This window comes from Chionomys nivalis, chromosome 2, assembly GCF_950005125.1.
Source record: "Chionomys nivalis chromosome 2, mChiNiv1.1, whole genome shotgun sequence".
Classification (NCBI taxonomy): domain Eukaryota; kingdom Metazoa; phylum Chordata; class Mammalia; order Rodentia; family Cricetidae; genus Chionomys; species Chionomys nivalis.
Window position 1 is genome coordinate 22,280,616 of NC_080087.1, and position 18,616 is coordinate 22,299,231.

General features: G+C 40.5%; 1 protein-coding gene across 1 annotated transcript in view; it reads right to left on the bottom strand.

Moving 5' to 3' along the window:
- Positions 1-18,616, bottom strand: part of Adgb (androglobin) — a 115,138-nt gene that overhangs the window by 11,012 nt on the left and 85,510 nt on the right. The window contains exons 25-30 of the mRNA XM_057761945.1: positions 17,822-18,009; positions 12,469-12,653; positions 11,162-11,361; positions 7,252-7,363; positions 3,514-3,686; positions 835-1,014 (exon numbers count right to left, since the gene is read on the bottom strand). Coding sequence (XP_057617928.1) covers positions 835-1,014; positions 3,514-3,686; positions 7,252-7,363; positions 11,162-11,361; positions 12,469-12,653; positions 17,822-18,009 — 1,038 coding nt within the window. The remainder of the gene's footprint in view (positions 1-834; positions 1,015-3,513; positions 3,687-7,251; positions 7,364-11,161; positions 11,362-12,468; positions 12,654-17,821; positions 18,010-18,616) is intronic.

Here is an 18,616-nt window from a genome sequence, read left to right on the forward strand (position 1 = left end):
CAGAGCGGACAGAAGCAAGCTGATGTGCTCAGAGAATACAGAAGATTAAAGAGTAAACACAAATAAGTTAGTTTAGATCAGGCCCACTCCTCACTAACTCGACTAAAATTCAGAGCCCTCTGTGATTTCATCAGTCTGTAGATTACGACAGAGAACAAGGAAGAGAAAGAGCACAACCCACCATGCTAAGCTAATATACAAAGAATGTTATCTTAAATCCAATTGTTTCAGAATAATTTTTTATCTGCCTCGTTTACCCTGAATTAGGAAAAGGAACAGTGCAGGTAAAATGACTGTTTCACTATAAGGTGGTGGTTCTCAACCTGTGGGTCGCTACCCCTTTGACAAACTCTATCTCCAATAATATTTGCATTATGGTTAGTAATAGTATAAAAATTACAGTTATGAAAGTAGCAAATAAAATAATTTTATGATTGGAGGCCACCACAATGTAAGGAGCCTTACTAAGGGGTCACAGCACTTAGGAAGGTTGAGAACCACTGCATAAGAGAAAGTGACACAGACACTTAAATTCCACCAGAGGGCAGCACATACTTTTTATTCTAAAGCTGATCCTCGTAGGAAAATAAACATTGCGGGCTCTCACTTGAGGCTTTTCAGGGCACCTGTGGATCCAGCCCTGCTCGGCTATGTAAAAATGAGGGGGTGGAGGAGGGGTCTCATAGTTTGGCACACCTCATGTCATAATTCAGCTAGTATCTGATGCAATTCCAAATCCCACACCTAAAAGAAATCCCGTGTGGCTGAGACAGGGCTCATGTCTCAGACCGCGTCTACCCAGGAAGAGTAAGAACAGCCTTTCCGGCACGTGACCTTGATAGCCCTCCCTGGTTCAGTCGCCTCCCAAGCTTGCTTCATGGCTCGTATTTCATCCGACCGATCTGTGTCCTTTTTCACATCCACATAGTCTGAGTCACTGTGTTCAGAAACCAGCCTCAAAACCCAGTAGGGCTTGTTTGGATCTTCTTGCTGAGAGTGAGCAGTGGGTATTGGCTAGGGGGAGAAAATAAGTTTTAAAAAGGAATGCTTTTCTCTCCTAGGAGGGTTCTAGGATTCACTGCCTAAACTGTGATTTCACTGTTAGCTACTTAACGTAGAGACATCAAACCATAATTTGCACAAGACTTCTGTAAGAGTGCCCAGTGTTCATTTTCACGGCAGCCATAGCAAATGAAGTAAATAGCATGAAGGTTTATCAGCTGGTGAATGACCAACTTACAGCTGTTCCTATGTTGTCTGCTGAGCACTAAACAAAAATCAAGACTGTCGTACACCACCATGTGGAAGAATCCTACAGGCATACATTTTAGTAAAATGAATAACACCAAGTAGTTCCGCTTGGGTGAGGTATTTATTTGACTTCTGTGACAGGCAGAAGTAGCGTGGTGACTGAAAGCAAGTGGCGAGTTCTCTCTGGCACTCTGGTGCAGGCGTGACAAAATGGGCAGCAATGGCTTCTGAACATAGTCTACAACTTTTACCTTCAGTTACACGGTGTATATACTTGTGGAAGCCAATGGATTGTATAATTATGACTTGTGCCTTCGGAGTTGAGGCCATGTCTCAGCAGATAAACCATGCTTGCTTGGAAAGGGTGAGGAGTGGCGTTCAGAAGCTCAATGCTGACTGTTCGCAGCAACCCACTTGGAATTCCAGTGCTCAGAGGTAAAGATAGTATCCCCAGAGCAAACTGGCTGGCTAGGGTAGCCATGTTGATGAATTCCCAATCCAGCTGAGGGCCCTTGCCTCAATGAACATAGTGGAAAGTGATTGAGGGAGACTCCCAACATTAATCCTGAGCTTCCACAGGCACATGAACACATATGTACCTACACATACGTGCACAAACACACACACACATTCATACGTATCATATGCGCATGAAAGAAAGACAAGTGTTTATGCGCATCACTTGATGCAATCTTAACTTCAAATTATACACAGTAAAGTCTAAGTTAGGCTGATGGGTGTTGTAGTTTGGTTTTTTTTCTTTCTGTTGATGTGAAAAAATGTGATGACTGAAAGCACCTTGGAAGACAAAGGGTTGATTTAGGATTAGATTTTGAGGTCCATTATTGGAAGGAAGTCAAGAAATAGCTCAAGCATAAACTGAAGCAAAAAACACAGAAGAAGGTTGCCTACTGGCTAGTGCTCAGCTCGTTGTCATATCTAACCAAGCCTTACTCACCTAGGAATAGTGCTAAATACAGGGGGCTGGACCCTGCATCAAACATTGAAGAAGACGATTCCTCACAGACATGGCCACAAGTCAATCTGATACAGGCAACTATTCAACTGACTTCCCACATGACTCTAGGCTGTGTTGGCTTAGACATAAAATCTAGCCAGTTAAGCACGCAAGGGTGCTTGCTGCCAAACCTGTGACTCTTGAGTTCCAACCCCAGGGCAGATGTGGTAGAAAGAGAGAACTGGCTCCCATATTTTGTCCTCTGGCCTCCACATGTGCACTATGGTACCTATGAGTATGTGAATGCACACACACACACACACACACACACACACTCACACACACACACACTGTCTAAAAAATTTTAAATAAAATTTAAATTATACTTATGGCTACTCATGGTATCTTCAAAAATTGTAAAGAAGACACTTGATCATTTACAGATTCACTCTAGAAGTGAGCACTACTTCAATGACTGAAGAAACAATTGCACGGGCTGGAGGGAGCAGAAATGGGTTTTGACTTTTACATATGAGAAGTTTATTCCTGAACAATCAAAGAAGGAGAGAGACCCTTGTTCTCTGCCAAATTCTCTCCAACAGTTTCTATTTAATAAGCTGGAATGTATGTCCTGTTGATATGATAAGTTCCATGACCAAAAGCAACTTGGAAAAAAAGGATTTTCATAGTTCACTGGCTTTGAGTCACCAGGCTCTGGAAGCGGGATCTCCAGGACCCCAGCAGGCAAGTTGAAAGCTGAAGGTTAAAACTTGTGTGCTTGCAGAATGCAGTGCAGAAGAGTAATAATGTAACTGAAGAAGAGTAATAATGTAACCATCTGAAATAATGTAACTGAGGAAGAGAAGGTTGCAACCATTAAATAAGTTTTCACTGAAATTTGGTTTCATTACTACCGAGAAGACCTTGCTTCCTACATGATTTTCTTAGTATTTTAATGAGAACTAAGTCTCAGATGGAAAGTTCTCTCTTACTTTTGAAGCCTAGGGTTTTAGCTTTACTCTTTAAAATGACTTCAAAAATGAGGTGATAGAACTTTCCCAGTGTCGAACCTTGACTGATAGAGAACTGTCAAGGTGCTGAGAGAGAAATCTGTGGATCCGGCCAAACTCTGGTTCTTCAACAACACAGCTAAGAAATAGGATCTTTCAAATGTAAGTGATCACTCACTTCTGGAGTCTAGGACGGTGAGTTCTCATTTCTTCCTATTGCTGCCTCCCTCTCTGTCCTGAGGGACAGCAAGTGCTACCAGGGTCTGTTCAGTAAGGGAATCGCATCGGACCCACCTGAGGTTCAAAGCGAGGTGTTTGCTTTTCCTTGGCCAACTTCTCTTTCTCTGCAGCCTTATCTTTGCCTTTCCGCGTTGTTTTGGAAATCCCCACAGATTTCTGCCCTTCACTGACAGCGTGGGAATCTGGGCTTCCTATGGTAACTAGTTCTTCATGCTTTTCTACATGAGCTAAAAAGACACGGAAATGGAAAGCAGTGAAAGCCAAAATGATGACAAGGCCACTTCCTGTAGGGACATGGCAAGCATGTTTCATCTAGAGGTTGGATTGGTTTCCTTGTAAGCAAATGAACAAATGCTTCCTAAGAGCCAGTCAAATTTTTTTAATAAAATTAAGGTATAATTCATTATAGCATAACTCAACATTGGTCTATATAAAGCAGTGGATTTATATAGAAGTTATAAAGAAGATTATGCCACTATCAGACACTAGCCACTGTGTTTGTCTTTTATTTCATACACTGCATATACACAATTTATTCATCTATGCTCTAACCTTTACTATTATTTCCTTCCTTTTGATTAAGGATTAATTTTCTTCTCTAGCTTTGAAGTTTTTCTTTTTAAAAGATTTTTTTTATATGCAGGTGTGTGTGTGTGTGTGTGTGTCTGAGTGTGCGTGTATGTGTGTGTGTGTTTGTGTATGTGACACTTGTGCATATATGTGCCCCCAGACGTCAGAAGGCATACGATTTTCTAGAGATGGAGTTACAGGCAGTTGTGGGTGGCCATGTAGGTGCTGGAAACTGAATCTTGGTTCTCTGCAAGGGCACTAAGTGTTCTTAGCCCCCGAGCCATCTCTCTAGACCCCATCCTTCAGTGGTTGTTCTTAATGCAGGCAATTATGTTGAGATAATGCTGCTTTCTACACATCTATGAAATCTCCACATTCGTCTCTTATTGGTTTCTAGTTTTCCTCACTTGTGATCAGAGAACATAGCTGCATTATTTCTATACCTTCCCATCTGTTTAGTCTCAGCTAAACAGATCTAAACTCGGTTTATACTGTTTAGACTTGTGGCACCACTGTATATGTTGGCATCCTCCAGATGTTCTATTGGTCATGAGAAGAACATGTGTTCTGGTGCTGCTGAGTGGAGAATTCTGTTCCTAGGAAAGGTTTGTTTGCTGTATTATTCAAGCATTTTATAATCCTACTGATTTTCTGTTTAAATTTCTTTCCACCACTTAAAGTGCAGTATTTGAATTTCCAACTAGCTGTGGAATTAGCAATTTCTTCTTCAATACTAGTTTTGCCTCATGTGTTTTATCAGCATTGATGTTAGGTTCATATGTTTATAACGATTTTATTTTATTAATATGTGGTCTCTTTAGCATTATAAAATAACTAACATAACTGTTTGGATTCATTTGATTGCTATTTGTAATGTGTGTTCCATTCTTCTGTCTTAAAACTGTTTGTATATTTTAAATCAAAAGATGCCCTCTTTTATAAATGTATAGAGTTGGATCATGTTTTGTAGTAAAGCACATTTAATTTACATTGAATATAATTACCTAAAAGGGAGGATTTATGTCTCCTATTTTGAAATTATTTTACTACATATTTTATGTGTTTTTCAGTTTCTCTAGTCTTGTTAGTACATTTTTTTTTTTGTTTCAAAACCACACTTAACATCTGCAGCATTTAATTGTCTCGGGTTTTTGCTTGTTTTCTATTCATTTTATTTGTGGTGTTTTGGGGTAAGATTATAATTAAAAATCTTTATACAAGCAAGTTTGGAGTGATACCAATTTAATCTCAATACAATACAAAGACTTTTGTTCTTATATATTTCTTCTTGATGCTGATAAAAATGTCAAAATTGCCCATATTCATGCTATGCCCTTTAAATCTAGTTGATTAATTCATATGATGAAGCCATTATCAGGTTGCTTAATTTAGTGTGCAAGACTTTCACTAAGTCTGCATGTGTTGGCAGCATGTTCTCGAATAAGCTGTGAGCTGGAAACCGTCCCACTGACTCAACGTTATAAAATGTGTGACCTCATGGGTGTGTGCCTCTAATTAGGAAGCCCTGGAGGACATCAACTTGTACATCAATGTAGGAAAGAAGTGCTGGGGGACTACCTGTTGACAAGCTGGTCCTGTTCAGCTTCAGGCAGCAAAGTTTAGTTACAGTGCACCTCCTCATCTCAGGAGGACTTTCCTTTTAGAGGCTTAAATCACATTGCTAATGTCACACTTTGCACAGGGGGTTTAAATTAAATTTATTTCTGAACTGTGCGTTGCTGTCTTACCTTCGATAGCCTAGTGTGTGTGTACCCCAATCTCTTCTGTCATTGAGTATACATAAATCTCATTAGATAGTATTTCAAAACATATTTCCCCTACTAGCTAGATTCCCTTATGATTTTAATCAGGTTGTTGATGTTTCTCTTTCTCTCTTTCCTCCTCTCCCTCTCTCTCTTCCCTCCTCTCTACCACCTCTTCCTCCCTCTCTCCCATTCTCTCTCCTTCCTTTCCTTTCCCCCTTCCTTTGACATTCCCCTCCTCTCTTCCCCCTCTGAGATTGAACCCAAAGCCTTGCTTGTGCCTAGCTGTGTGATTCACTTACCTATGTCTCCACCACTGTCACTCTCTTCTCATGAGCTCTTCTTGGGTAATGTGGCCCCTGTTACTTGCTATGCATTTGGGATTGATTTGAGCAATAGTAGCATGACTATCTTCATTATATCATTATACAAGACAGATGTAACAAATGATTATAATATGAAAACAAGTCTTAAGAGATTTAGATAACTCATGGAACAGCCCACACAGGCAAACAGAGGGTTTGGGTCTTATCCTTTACTCTACTGTAATTCTAAGCCTCCAGGGTTATAATTTAACATTTATTAACACTATGATTTATCCCTAGAGAACAGGAAGGAAAGTTCGGAGGGATGAAGGGATGAAGGGAGGCAAAAGCTTTGCTGAGCACAGTAGCATACACAGCATTGTACTGTTCTCTATTATTTCTACTTATGCATGCAATTGTGAATATTTAATTCACATATAGATCCTTATCATAACACATTTTTGAGACAGTGCTTCACTATGCAACCCTAGATACCTATAGTTATGGAAACTATACTGGTCTTGAACTCACCGAGATCCACCTGCCTCTGCCTCCTGGGTGCTGAAATTAAAGATGTATGTCTTAATTTCAGAGTTTATCGTTATTATTACTCTTTCCTAGCAAGTAAGGGTAATAGAATTTTATAAACATTAAATTTGTCTGTATATTTCTTGAAAGGTTCACAAGTATAATTGGTGCATAAGTTTTGTTGAGTAGACAAAACATGACCTTATAAACATGCAAGGCTATAATGATGAAATATTTTTATTTTTTATAAATTATATAGTAAAAATATTGAAACATAATCAATATAAAAAATATGAGAGACTATACACTGTGAGCGATAACATTTTATAATTCTGTGATAAGCATGTAAGATATAAATGGCATGAGTAATATTTAAAGTGTGCAGCTGGAGAGATGTCTTAGTATTAATATTAAGAACATTGGTTGCTGTTGCAGAAAAGGGTTCTATTGCCAGCACCTACATGGAGGCTCACAGACATCTGTAACTCCAGTTTCAGGAGATCTAATACCCTCTTTAGACCTCCAGAGGCATTGGGCAAACACTTGGTGTCCTTATATAAATGCAGGCAAAACACCCTTACATGTAAAATAAAATAAATGTTTTTAAATTATTTAGGGTAACATACCTTTGGTATCAAATTTCTCTAAGTCTTTTAGTGCTTGAACAAACACCTGCTGCGTTTCTGTGAGAGGCCAGCTGTTAAACATCACCAAGCACTGTATGATGTACTTGTAGCACTGTGAAAGGGAAGGCAATGAGTCAGGACAACCAAAAAAACCCATACAGTAAACGCACTGAAAGACGGATTAGGTCAGGCTTATAATGTGTCATTTTATAAATCATACAATCATAGGTTAACTAAATGATACATGTTTGCCACCACTTTCTGTTGTGGTTTGAGTAAGAATGGTCCCCATAGGCTCATATGTGTGAATGCTTGGGGCCAAGCTAGTAGAATTGTTTTGGAAAGGATTAGGAAGTGCGGCTTGCTAGAGGAGGTGTGTCCTTGAGGGTGGGTTTTGAGCTTTCAAAAGCCCATGCCAGGCCCAGTCTCTCTGCCTCCAAGTTGCAGAGAAGATGTTAGCTCTTGCATCCCTCCAGTGCCAGGCCTGCCTTCGGCCATGCTCCCCACCATGATGTCATAGTCTTACACTCTGAATGTGTAAGTGAGCCCCCAGTTAAATGCTTCCTTTTATAGGTTGCCTTGGTCATGGTGTCTCTTCATAGCAACAATACAGTAACAAAGACAACCTCTAACACACAGTGAAAATCACACAGTGAAAATGCATTTAACATTGCACCCTGGCCACTGCCTCTGTCATCCACATTCTTAGTTGTTAATCAGTGCAATGGGCATAAAGTAAAATCTCATCTCTGTGACATTTCCATGCTTTCTTATATTATTGCAGAGCTTGAGAGGATCTTTCCAACAAGGTTGGCTTCTAGGAGTCTCTGTTCTTTGTACTCAAGTTATAAAGCCAGTGTCCTGCATTATCTGTTATTATATTTATGGATTAAATTTTCCTACTTAAATCTGCAGCGTATCTGGAATCCACCTTTATTTATAGTGTTAGCTGTGGTGAAGGAGAAGCAAGTTCTCTAGCCTCTAATAGGTTACCTTTTCTTCTTTAACTAACAGTTTTACCTCTTTTTAAAAAAAAAATCAATGTTTCTTTTTATGCTGGCTAGTTTTATGTTAATTGTGAAGGGCTCTAGCAGGCCTGGGCATGACAAACAGGGCACTGAAAGGTTTTGCCTTTTAACCCTCTCCCCCATGCTGAATTGTTAGGTTACATTCCTAAAGCTAGTCACAAAGGTCTCTCCCTTATTTGACCACTGACTTATTCCTGAGACTGAACAAACAGACACAACTCTCAAAACACCAAGTTCCAGCAATCCAAATTCATTATTTTGACTAACCTAATTAAAATACCAATCAGAACTTATCAACACACCCTAACTCCCTCTAACACAGACCTCTCCCTTTTTCCTCTAACACTTGAAAAACTATTTGCTGCTATTTCTGCCCAATTCAGGATTCAGGACTCAGTCATCTTGTCCCTGCCCTGCTTAATAAAGGATCTCTTCATGTTTTGTTTGTGCTTGGAAATCGGTGTTTTGGTCTGGTGTGTGCCTAATCTGGGGTCCAGAGGGAAGAACCTCATGATGCATAAGTACCTTCAAACTGGGCACAGGGCGAGAGTCATGTGAGAGATGGGAGCCTCAGGTAAGAAAATGCCTCCATCAAAGTCAAGCTGCAGGCAAGCCTGCTGTGCATTATCTTAATTCTTAGTTGGTGATTGATGTGGGAGGGTCCATTCTACTGTGGGTGGAGCTACCCCTGGGCTGGTCGTCTTGATTCTATGAGAAAGCAGGTTGAGCATAAGCTCCCAGGGCACATGCTACTTAGCAAAGAAAACTTTGAAGTTATTATAATTGTAATTTTATTGCTTTATCTCTTTATTCAGATTATTATTTTCTAATGAATGTGTTTGGCCAAACTCCTTTCTCATGCTCACCAGTCCCTTATTTACCCCCTGCCCCAGTGTCTAACTGCAAGCACAGACTTGTCCATACTACTCAATGCCTGTGAAATCTTGTGCCATTTCAAGTGTTTGTACATTCATGCCTTCTGTGTTTTTCTTGGTCTTACGAGTAGCATACATACTTTAGAATTGTAAAATGTGAAACTAGTGAATTTTTTATTCATTTGGAGGGGTTTTGTTTGCATGTTTCATTGGTTTATTTCTTCATCCTTCTCAGAACCTTGTCTCCCCTTCAGTGAGTTATTATTCAGCTCACTTCTAACTCTCATAGCATTAGCTCGCCTCATGTTTCAGATCATCCATGCCTCACTGATTAACTGAAGTAAGTATTTCACTAAACGCGCATTGGTGTTGCTGACAAAGCATAATTTGTAGAGTTTTTATTAAAACTCATCGAGTTAGCTATGTTTCATAAATTCTTAGTTGCTATTCTTTTGAAGTAAAAGATTATTTAGCTTATGTTTCCACACTTAGGGCTTTTAAACTATTTATTATTAATAATGTATTTGCTATTACATTATGCTAGTACTACATATTTATGTCTATATCTAAAAGCATTGACTTTTATTGAAGCACTCATTGGTTTTTTATCACAAAATATTTATCTTTTTTACAAATAATTACTTTAGTTTTATACATGTGTGCAAATGAGTGCAGGTGGCCTGCTGGGCAAGAGAGGATTCAGTCTCTGAAGGTGGGCTTCTGCATGGGTGCTGGAAACCAAACTTGTGTCCTTTGCCAGAGCAACAAGCATTCTAAACCACCAACTATCTCTCCAGCCCCAAACACATCTTTTAAAATATTCTCAGTGAAGTGGGGAGATGGCTGAATGAGTAAGGTACTTCTGAAAGTGCACAGACCTGAGTTCAAATTTCAAGAATGCTTCTAAAGCTGGGTGTGGTGGCTGTGCTGTAACCTTGTGCTCCTGTGGCAAGGAGCCTGAGGCAGAAGACTGCCTAGATGTCTGGGCTAGCTAACACAAGCATGAGCAGTAGCAAACAACAAAGAGACCCTGCTACAAATAAGTTAGAAGGCAGGGAGCCCAACCTGAGGTTGTCCTCTGGCTTTCTGTGGTGTGCTTTGACACATGAGTATGGGAATACTCACACACATGGTGCTCAGAGGCACATATATAGAAGTAGTAAAATATCCTGGGTATACCAAGACAAAGACATTACAATGAGATGTCTCAAATCCCCAGATATGATTCTAATTTTGCTCCTCAGCTGCACTGTTTCAATTGGATCACTGACTGACTTACCTTCTTCCTAACAGACTTTCATTCCCTTCTCAGTTGGGCAGTTGGGTGTCCATGATAATTAAGACCCCAACCACTTGATTCATTCTTCTTTTTAGTTTGCCATCTGCCTGTAATAATGTCTATGTAGTGTGACCTTGGACATCATCCCTGTTTATATTTTGTGCTAGATTCGTCTGTGGGTTTTTTTTTTTTTTTTTTGCATATATTTGGTCACTCCATGTAACTGTTCATGTGTATCAGGTGCACTTGAATGTGGTTTTCTCACTCTGTGTGCCTGTGCACATGTGGATCAGGTGCAGGTGTCTGTGATTTGGTCATACTGTGTGCCTATGTACATGTGGATCAGGTGCACATGCGCACAGACACACAGTATGACCAAATTATAGACAACAGCGATTTGGTTACTCTGTGTGCCTGCACATCTGGATCGGGTGCACTTGAATGTGGTTTGCTCACTCTGTGTGCCTGTGTACCTGTGTGTTAGGCACACTTGGTCTCCACATGTGCACGTGGAGGCCAGAGTCAGTTCTGAGTTCCTTTCGCAGTCACTCTGCCTTCTTTTTTAAGACAGTCTCACACTGAATGCAGAACTTTGCATTCGTGTAGGCTAACTGGCTCTAGGATCTGCTCGGCTCAGCATCCCAGCCTGGAGTCACATATGGAGATTTTACCCACTGAACCATCTTCCTAGCCCTAAATAATTCTTTTTTTTTTTTCAGTTAATGTACCTGTTGTGGTGTGCTAGAATTTTCTTCTATAGTAGGCACATTCATAACTTCTTCTTCCAGCAGGGGCAGACCTACCTCTACCGCCACACTCCCAGGTCTGCCCTTAAAGGATTTCTGGCCTGTTTGCCCGGTTTTTTTCTTTGTCATTACTTCTGGTTCTTTTTTAGGTGAAGTATGAGATAAGAGAATTTGCTTGCTAGCTAAAAAGGAGAAATATTATATTAGTATATTTGATGGACATTGGTATTACTGACTAAATGAGCTACATATACACTTATAGAATAGAGCGTATTTTAAAGGACATGCTTATTTTAAGAAGGAAAAAACCCACTGCATCCTTTCAAATTTTCTGGTCTTAGAGATATTTATTAAGAATGTCCATGTGACATGTGCTCAACTATGTTCATAGCAGAATTGTTTGTCATAGCCAGAACCTGGAAACAACCTAAATGCCCCTTGAGTGAAAAATGAATAGAAAAATATGGTACATTTACACAATGGAGTACTATATAGCAGAAAAAATAATGGATGGAGCTAGAAAACATCATTTTGAGCGAGGTAACCCAGACCCAGCAAGACAATCATCACATGTACTCACTCATAAGTGGTTTTTAAGCATAAAGCAAAGAAAACCAGCCTGCAAATCACAATCCCAGAGAACCTAGACAACAGTGAGAACCCTAAGAGACATATATGGATCTAATTTACATGGGAAATAGAAAAAGGCAAGGTCTCCTGAGTAAACTGGGAGCATGGGGACCATGGGAGAAGGTTAAAGGGAAGGGGTAGAGGCAGAGAGGGGAGCGGAAAAAAATGGTAGAGCTCAATAAAAATCAATTTAAAAATAAAAAAGAATGTCCATGTGGGACTGGAGAAATGATGCATCAGCTAAGACTGTATGCAACTCCTGAAGAGGATCCTGGTTTAGTTCTGAGCATCCACCTGGTACCTGAAAACCACCAGTGACTCCACTTCCAGGAGATCCAAGTCTTTTTTCTGGCCTCTGTGGGACCAGGCATGTGCATGGGCCATTCATACATGTAGGTGAACACTCATATACATACATACATCTTAAAAAAATAAAAGCAGTCTCATGTATAAGAAATTTTCTCTAAGAAGTCTTTAAGAGAAAGTCATATCCGATCTACTGGGTTTTGGAGCCTAATTAAACACATAATTACAAAGGCATCACTGGGGTCAAGTACAGTGTCAAGATTTGAATTCCATTGAAAATTAAGCCTTTTAGATGCCAAAGCAACACAAGCATCTGTTCATGCAGGCAGCCCACACGCCAGGCAGGTACTTACACTGGGAGCTCAGTGCTCTCTCACTTCCCAGGAAGTAGAAGGCAGGGATGATGGCTTGTCCTTTGCCCAGGGTGCTCACCATGGTCTCCTCGCTTTCCAGCACCTGCAGCTTGATGAAGGCATCGGGCTTGGATGTGCGGACCTGGATTGTTATGCACTGGGCCACTGACACTTTAATGGAATACCTGTGGTGAGAAAGGTTCAGCTTTGTGAGCAAGTACGCCGATCTCTCCCTCGAGCTGGTAAAGGAAATGATGTGGTTTTTCTCATTTGATCATCTTTGTAAGACAGCTTTGAAGGCCCATGGACTTGCTAAGACATTAGAGTGACCGCAGACTTAGACAGATGAGCCCAAAATGACAGTCAAGAAAAACAGTAGTGTGTTTCCATTGCTGGAGAATTCCAAGTAGGAAATGTATCATTTTGTTAAGTATGACAGGAAGCCACTTATGGAACAGGATAGACCTACAAGCCACCATCCTTGAGAGTTATGTGACCACCACCACGTGTCACTTATATTCATACGAGTGGACAAAAACAGTTTCGGGGAAGCAGACCTTTGTGAGTTTCACCCTTGTTTGGTATTTCTGCTGTTTTCTTTCTCTAGTAATTCTTCACAAATGCCCAAGACATGGTAGATTTTTTTTCCAAGCAGATGCAAATAAAACAGAAGGTAAACCAGCGAAATCCATCACTTTGCCCTCCAAAGTGACCTGCCTTCCCTTTTGTGGGCCCCTCTCTGGAGTCCCCCACCCCCTTTTGTTCTTCTCACCAATTCATCTCCCTCTCCCGTGCTCGGTACTGATCCAGAGTCTTGGTTTACACTGGCCAAGATCCCAACCATGTGTGCATCTCATATGGAAACTTTTAGTCTTATCTTCTGACCTCTTGAAAGAGTCTCTCAGAGTTGAAGGGATCCTCCCAGCCTTGTCTTTAGATACCTGCTGTGTCTGGGAAAAATAGCTTCACACCATCCCTTCTCTTCAGGTCTGCTTTCTCAGGCCCCTCTGCCATTGATGGTCTCACACATGTCAGAGAAGCAAGGCTCTGCTCTCATTCACAGACTGGAAGCAACATTCCTTCTACAGTTCCCCAGGCTCTCTGTGCCGTCAAATGGATCAGAATTCCTAAACTGAAGCCTCTAGCTCAGCTACCTCTCAGGATGATGTGGCTGTTACTAATATTTACAAACAAGAAGTCTTCCTACTGACCACCCTGCAAATTAGCTATTGCCCTGTGTCCTCCTCTGACATAAATGATGTCATTCAGACATTTCTCGAGGCAAGCCCAATCAGCCAAGGCCATTTAACCTCCATGTTTTAAAACATTCTCTCCAGATGCACGCACCTCCTTCTGGTTTGTTGAACTGTATCTCTCTGTCCCACAGAACCAATGTTGGAGACCTCACAAGGTCATCTCATGTGGAAATGATTTTTCATTATAAAATAAGGTAAAGGATGAGACCAAATCAGTATGGCTGGTGGCCTTAGAATAATAAGGCAGATTTTAGAAACAGTCACAAAATGAAACACAATATGAAGATGAAAATGAAGATTTGAGTGATGAACCCACAAGCCAAAGAACGTCAGCAAACCATGGAATGCCAAGAGGAAGACAAGAAATAGATTCTTTCCTGAATGCTCTGGAGACACCTACCCTGGGGACAACTTGACTCCAGAGTGAACTTCCTGATTGTGAGATGAGACATTTTTGTTGTTCAGCCACTCAGTGTTGTGTCATAGGCTTGACAGGGCAGCTGTAGCGGACCTACGGACTGCCTGTTTCCAGTCACCAAGGCAACCACCTGTGCTATCTTGCAGCTGTCCAACTGCTCCTCTACCTGCTGACACATTGCCCTTCATCCCGGTCAACATCAAGAAGCTGCCTGAGTTAATACGTTCCATATTCCACACCTTGAACAATTAAATAGAATCTCATGATAATGTGGCTATAGCTTTCATCTTAGAAATTATATTAATTTTTTTCAATTAATGTATTATAGACATTTTTTGTTTAGTTTTCTGTTGCTCAAGACAGTTTCTCTGTGTTGCCCTGGCTGTGCTAGAACTCGCTCTGGCCTAGATCTCAGAGATCCACCCGCCTCTACCAACCCAGTACTGAGATTAAAGGTGTATGCCACTGCCACTCAGCTATATTATAGACACATTTTTTTTTTCACACAAGTCTGACAATGCCAGTTTCCTTAAAACCCTTAAAGTTTTCTGTTCCTGTGTTAGGAGAGCCTTCCAGAAGAGGTTCAGGGGAGGAGTCTCTCTGGCCTGGTCGCTCCATATTGCACCCTGGAAATGCACTTTGCAGAGAACTGGCCTCCATTCTCAGAAAACGCTGAGCCCCTCCACACTCCTCAAGCAGCCTGCTCCCCAACTCCTCACCTCTCTGTCCCACACCTTTAAGACCAGCTCCTGGGACTAATTTAGCTTTGGGTTAAACATCACTTCTTGGTCTGTAATTGGTCTCAGTGTGGTTCCATGGCTTTTAGTAAACAAGTTAGTCAAACTAGTAAACTAGTCACACTAGTAAATAAGTTAGTCACACTAGCAAACTAGTCACACTAGTAAACAAAGTAAATTAATCATTCCATTTTTAGTTTGTGCTTTCCTTTTTCCTTATTTTCTTTCTTATAGGCAATGTTGAAAATACATTACAGGAAGACAAACTGAGAGCAAACCCCCAACTTTAATGTCTGCATTTTAGTGTGCTTCCAAGAAGAATGTTCTGCGTCTTTACCTAGAGATAAAATATGTTCATGTATAAAGCTGAAACATGAGCTTAGGGTTGTACTATTTATATATTTGTGTGTGTGTGTGTGTGTGTATATATATATATATATTTCTGTGTTTGAATGTTATTACTTATTTAGCTTTGATTTAATTGTTTTTATAATTTTAAGGGGGAAAGTTTTTGTATTAAATAAGAATTGTAGGAAAAAATCAGGCAGAGTATTATTATTTGTTAAATTTTTATCAGAAAGACTTAGTTTTACTGACGTGGGATTAGCCTCTGTATGTTGTGAATATGTTGTATTATCATTGCTGAGTGATAAAGCTGTTTAGGCCAATGGCTTAGCAGAATATAGCCAGACTGAAAGAAATTCAGAGAGAGAGAGAGAGAGTAGGCAGAGTCAGAGAGATGCTATGTAGCTCCCGAAGGAGAAAGATGCCATAAACCACCAAAGGAGTAACATACCGGCACCAGTAAGCCACAGCCTAGTGGAAATACACAGAATAATAGAAATGGGTTAATTTAAGGTACAAGAGTTAACTAAAAATATGCCTAAGTTTTTGACTAAACAATGTTATAATTAATATAGTTTCTGTCTGATTATTTGTGTCTGGGCAGTCAGGAAACAAACAAGCAGTCTGCTTTTACATTTTTCCCTCTGAAAACCAACTCACCAATGCATTGTGCCTTTAAAATATCTCTTCAATACAATAAAACCTAGAAAATAATAGAGTTTTTTTTTAAAAAAAAAAAAAAAACTGGGCATCATAGATCATGCCCACCATGGCTTTGACCAAGTAACCGGCCGAGTATTCACACGAGTGGTGACTAGACAGCCATAAAACAGCTAAAGACATCTGGATGCTACTGATAAATGATCACCACATAAGACTGCTTGAGATGTCAGAACCACCACGTTCTCGCTGTCATTGTTCTTGGTGAACTATGACCAGAAAGAAAGGTTGTAAGAGAGAAGAACAAAGTGCTATGACTGCTTATTAGTTGTCTGATTATGAATGGCATTTAGATATTTAATGTGTGTTCTAAATTCATGTGGAAGAATAGTTTATATTAAAAAAAGAAAATGCTTAATGCAGGCCAACTATGCATTAGACACTGTGCTTCTTCCCATGTTGAAAGGGCATGTGTCTGGCCTCCAATTAGTTTGGCTGTCTTCTTTGGAGGCCTGCTCTTTTCTGAAGAGGAAACGGAGAGTGAATAAAGCTGGGGAGAGCGGAGCTGGAGAGCAGGAGCTCAGAGCAGTGGAGGAGAGGAAACTGTGGTCGGGGTGTATTGTATGAGAGAAGAATCTATTTTTAGTGATGCTAAATAAAAAACGTTAATTCTCATAGAGGCTGATGAACAGATAATCACCTAAAATGTGTACACATTACATAAAATGTTTACCACTGGAATGGTAACTGCATCTACTGATACTGGGCATTTTAATGCAAAAGGTTTACATCTTGAAAATTATCAGTAATTTTCTTTCAAAGTGGCAAAATGAGGATGGAATATCAGAAAATAAGTAAGTGTGCTAGGAAAATGAACTAGCACAGCCCACGTGTCTGGAGGAAACCCTTTGTTCTATTGTGAGGCAGCCCTGGTTAGTGGTTTGATGGAGAACCTCCTTCAGCCAATGGCCTGTGAGAGGCTAGACCAGGTTGGGCATGGCTTTGGGTACCAAAAGGCCCGTGGGACCGCCTGCTCTCCCTCTGGCTTCCTGCTCACCACACCTGGCTATTTGATGTGATCGGTGAGTTCCCTTTTAATAAAGAACACCTTAGTATACCATATTAGGAGCTATTACAGGATTTCTTTATTCACATTCCCCCCCATCTGGTGCACTCCCCTTCATCTGGCACCCAATGTGGGGCTGAGTTCATGTTTACCGGGTCCCCCTCCTCCCTCATGTGCTCCCAGTTTCCGCCCGGACAAGAGCATTCAATATTGACTATACAGCTAGAGTTTTACTCTACAGTCAATGGAAAATTAAAAACATTTCATAGGCATGTGTAAATGTGTATGTTAGTAGTAAGGATAGACAAATAAATTGAGAAGGGAGAGTGAGTGACAGTGCAGTGTCTTAAGAGATTCCAAAAACAATAGTTTTATGTAACAAATATAAGGAAGTTCCCAAAGTAGTGTAGGAGCATTGAGAAGAGAGGAGGAGACCCACAGTGAGGCAACGGTGTGTCAGAATTAGAATCCAAAGAAACAATTATTGAAAGAAAGCGGAATTGGTACTAGGACAATTCAAGGGGTGTGAATAGGTGAGCATGAAAAGAAGGTTGGAGTGACAAACAAGAATCCCCAGCCCCGCCCACGACCAGAGAGTGGCCACAGATTGAGCGGGACCAGGAAAAAGTCAAATAGCCACCGAGACCAGGAAGACTCAATAGTGGAAGTGGTGTGAAACAAAGCCCAAGAACAGTATTAGCACTCTTTGAAACTGTACAGGCTTGGTCGAGCATCCATCTAGTCACGCTAATGTTACCTATTTCCATAAGATTGCAGAACTTAAAATTTATTACATTCTCAATTATGAATTCATTTATAAAAAATACTAATATGTAAAGAACACATTTATCTGTCCATTATATACTTGTACCTGAACAGGATTTTCTTGTCGTTAGGGATGTAGTAGTCTCTGATCTCCTTTATGGTAAAGGTGCTGCACGGAGACTCTCGGGAGAGAAATGGAAGCGGGTTGTATGAGCCAATGAGCCGCAGTTTCCAGCGCGCGCCTGACACATATGCGTCACCAGTATAGGCTTCAGCCACAAACGTGTATCCCTTCTGAAAGAGAAGGCAGCCACACATACAGGATTCACATTGCCATGAGATTCTCCAATATGTGGTCCACACATTGAAGTAAATATGCCACTATGTTGATACCCCTGTAGAGTCCAAGATCTCCTAAGAATCATCAAGCCATTAATGTTATGTTTATCCTTTTTAGAAATCATAATCTTAGGGCTGAGGTTGTATTTAAGAGGTAGGATCTTAGCTTCTGTGAAACCCTAGATTAGATCCTCAGTGCTGTAAAAAAATAAATAAACTCTGAAAAATCTCACAGGTCAGTGTCCTAAATTGCACTGTTCAGTCTTTGAGGGATTATGACAGAAATAGGGAGACAAGTGTTCATTTAAGTGAAGAAGCATATACATTTGCAAGCCTCTTTCCAATAAGAGAGCTCATCAAGTTTCAAAGGATGCCTTGTGAAAATCCAAGGAACAAAGCAGACTCCTTCAAGCCAACATGAGTTTGTTGTAGAGAACAGTGGGCTGCGTCCTGCCACCAGCTCCTGCACCAGCTAGCTTTACCAGAAATAATTACACGGAAACTGTATTTTTTTAAACATTGTTTGGCCCATTAGCACTAGCCTCTTAGTGGCTAGCTCTCA